The sequence below is a fragment of the Branchiostoma floridae genome, chromosome 14, assembly GCF_000003815.2.
Source record: "Branchiostoma floridae strain S238N-H82 chromosome 14, Bfl_VNyyK, whole genome shotgun sequence".
In the NCBI taxonomy this organism is placed as follows: Eukaryota; Metazoa; Chordata; class Leptocardii; order Amphioxiformes; family Branchiostomatidae; genus Branchiostoma; species Branchiostoma floridae.
Genome location: NC_049992.1, coordinates 21112060 through 21115554, shown reverse-complemented (window position 1 = coordinate 21115554; position 3495 = coordinate 21112060). Strand labels below are relative to the sequence as shown.

Genomic DNA, 3495 nt, shown 5'->3' with positions numbered 1-3495 from the left:
GGAGAAAAAGAATACAGAATATATCTTACAATTCTAATTTTACAATTCCAATGAAACAATATAGGATAATACGGAAAAACATACAATCATGTGGGGCTAATTTATGTGTCACTATCTTTTCTAACCAAAAAGCAATCTTTTATGTATTTACCTAGCTTAGCATTATGAGGACTGTTGGATGTAAGGATAAAGTCAAATCTACTTCTGGTATCTAGAATCTTGAGATCTGTAGTATTTAACATAGGAATGTGAATAAACTTTTTGCGTAACATATCAGACATATGGTGTTCCACGACGAAGCGAAATATCATACACTCAGGTTGTTATGACAAAGTTATTCATATCATACAGGTATTTTATGTTTACATCTTGTTTATAGCAATGTTTGTAGCTGTTCAGAAGGGAAAGTTTTGAATTCGTTTTTAAAACTGCTGAACCACCCTTGTATGTGTATATCTTGTAGCCGGTGGCGAAGGTAATCAGCAATATAATCTGTTTTATAAGACTGCGGCTTCATCCATATTTGTACAAAGCCGTGATAATTCAGAGTACCCTTGGCATGATTAATCTAGTCATAATCACCAGTAACTACAGTATAATATGCGTCACGGAGTGAAGAGATCATGACGTCCTTTACCGAACCGCTAAATTTCCTATATTGCTTGAGTCGACCCCCAACTTTAATCTTATCCAGTGCATCAATAAGCCACGAGAAAAACATGTTAATAAAACAGGTGAAAAACTGCAAAACCCCTAACTGTGACAGGTAGCGATAAAAGCACTTTTCAAATTGCTAAATGGCAATATATGTCAGTTTACATACCAATGACTACCAATGGTATTGTAGTTTTGTCAAGCGCCACATAAATGTCGGGTTTTTGTAGATTTTCTACATACATCTAGAGGCAGTGGATATTACACTAGAGAATTTTTTTTTCAATAAAGTCGCTGAAAGGCTTTCTTCAAAGCACAGCTTGAAGCTGGCATAAAATACTTATAGACATGTAATGCATTTACCTTACAAAAGCGTATCCAAAATACACGTAGGTTCAAATAAAGGTTACGAACTTATGACCTAGACGTACTTTGGAGCCTTAAAACTTCCTTATTGATTCAAGACATTCTGTAAACTCCCCGCTAATATCCAAGTCTAGACGACGAGAGGAGTAAAGCACAATACAGAACACCCAGCCAATGCAGGACCCTGGCAACTTAAGTGTTTTCAACCTATTTGAATATTTAGTTAAACCGCTTATCTTTCATGACAAACAATTGTTACTAAGATCCACAATAGAAGGCCTTGCCATTAACGGAATTTATAACCTTGCCAGCTTTAACTCCGATAGCAATCTTGTAGATTACGTTGTGTTGGTAAACTCGCCTGATCTTCAAGCATATGTAGTTGTCGCTTTTTGCTATTTATGGAGTTATCCATGTCTTTGAAGTTGATCTCCTGGAGACATTTATTGGGGCTAGCTTAATTATACAAAGGTTTTATGCCGCGTGAGTCGCTTAACTGCAGTTCCCACCTTACATGTATTTGTGTCCAATTTGAAGCTGAAATAACCATATAAAATCAATTATAAGTGAATTAACCTTATAAATAACATGAATATGTCTGATAAGTTATCAAGAAATGGGCAACGTGAATATTACACATCAAGGTTGGTAGTTTACCTGGAGTCATAAACCAAATTTTTATAATTTTCATACATGCATCTAAAATGACGTCTGGGGGACCCGGATTAATGTTTTTTGTGTTCGAGTTTTGATCAATAAAACTACTGGAGAAAAGTTTTAGAATTTCTGGCAAAAAGATCAATTAACATAAAGGCCTTATATGTCGAGCAGGAACCCGGCTTACGTAAGTTTAAGGACACAGTCCAGTATTGTTTAATTCAATATCAAAGTCTCATACTAGGCAGCTTAATTGTACCAACGAAGTACGTCTTGATGTGGTTTTCATGTTAATTATCCTAAAGTTCAAAACAAATTGGTCAGTTAAACCACTTGGCGTTTCGCCAATGCCTCAAATCAATGCTATTCAATATGTGGTGTTACCTGAACGGTTCTGTTTGCATTGTCATCTATTTAGCCCGTTGACTGTTTCCTGATTTCGGCCAACAAAAAGGGGCTACCTGAGGGGTTTGTGGTCGCAGGAAGAAAGCTGGCCCACTGTGAGCTCATATAATTACATTCATGTTTTTATCCTTATCCTGGCGTAAATAAACTAGTGACACTAATAAAAATTACTCTTTTTCTTAGAAAATAAATCATAGCTTCAGTCCAGGCGATGAAAAACTTAACTCCTTATGGTAACAACTTGTTACTAGCAAGCATATCAAATGCAAATTCAGAATATAATTCTTGTCCAAAGCTAGCGTGCAGAACAGTTATATCATAGAATAGATTAGAAGTATAGATTTATCATGCCAAACTGCAAACGTCCAAAGGGACACAAGTTGAGATTTTCAGGACTAAAATTTTTACATGTTAATATGTTGACTTTAGGTAGCAACATAAAAATGTAAGTTATTTATTCCTTATTGAAATATTTTCCTGAAAAGCTACCAGTGTGCGATAATTTTAATCATTTTTGTGCAGACTAGAAGCTGTCATTTAAAACCTTTGCGGTACCCAAATCACGTCCATGTGCATGTCAAAAGGTACAAAAGTCATATTGGAATATATTCCGTGAGATAGCTAGAATAGTTCAAACACAGAAACGATTAGAAGGCTCCGCACCTTAGGCGTCGCCAATAAAGCTGTCTCCTTTATCACAGTGCTATTTCGTAAGTTTCAACACATTGCGCAGGTGTGCGCACTGACTGGAGGTCTCGCAGTCATCTGGCGGGGCAGAAACCTGGATTCTCTTTAACCGCGAGGTTTTTCGAAGTCAAAATGAAGTAGCGCCGATATGCCTACTCAGATACACTTTCACGTTGTCGTGCTGGCCATCGTCTTTGGACTGGCTTCGGCAAACCTTGTGAGACTTGCACCGAGAACAGAGTATGTCTACGACTACGCCGCCCAGTCTAGGTTGGGGGATGTCGCCCTGCTGGTGACCAGTGCGAAGGTACGGTCAACTTCGTTTTCTTTTCTCAGTTCATCATGCATCTACCGGTGCTGGGCTAGAAAGGCGATTTGCATGTGGACGTTATCGTGGGTAAAATTGTACTGGTCCATGTACCGGATATGTAAGTCCACCAGACAACGCTCTCGCTACCTAGAATTTACCAAATCGTGGAGTGTGCGCTGGGACTCTGTTCATCGAGTGGGATCTCTCTAGAGATCGAGCTACGCATATGCGCTCCGATCGTTACCGAAATGTCAAACCTAAGTATATTTTCTTGATTAAAGACCAAAGATTTAAGTAAGTTTTAGGGATAAAGAATGATATTTTCTTTTTAATTTTGTATGTTTCTTAAAGTGATCTATTTTTAGATTGCATACTTTCTGAAACTATGAAATCAAAGTTGCAGACTAATCCAATTT

General features: G+C 37.6%; 1 protein-coding gene across 1 annotated transcript in view; it reads left to right on the top strand.

Moving 5' to 3' along the window:
• Nucleotides 1-2832: 2832 nt before the first annotated feature.
• The window catches only part of LOC118430255, a 20871-nt gene continuing 20208 nt past the window's right edge, over nt 2833-3495 (top strand). Inside the window, exon 1 of the mRNA XM_035840965.1 lies at nt 2833-3076. Within this exon, the coding sequence (XP_035696858.1) occupies nt 2918-3076 (159 nt within the window). The 5' untranslated portion in view covers nt 2833-2917. The remainder of the gene's footprint in view (nt 3077-3495) is intronic.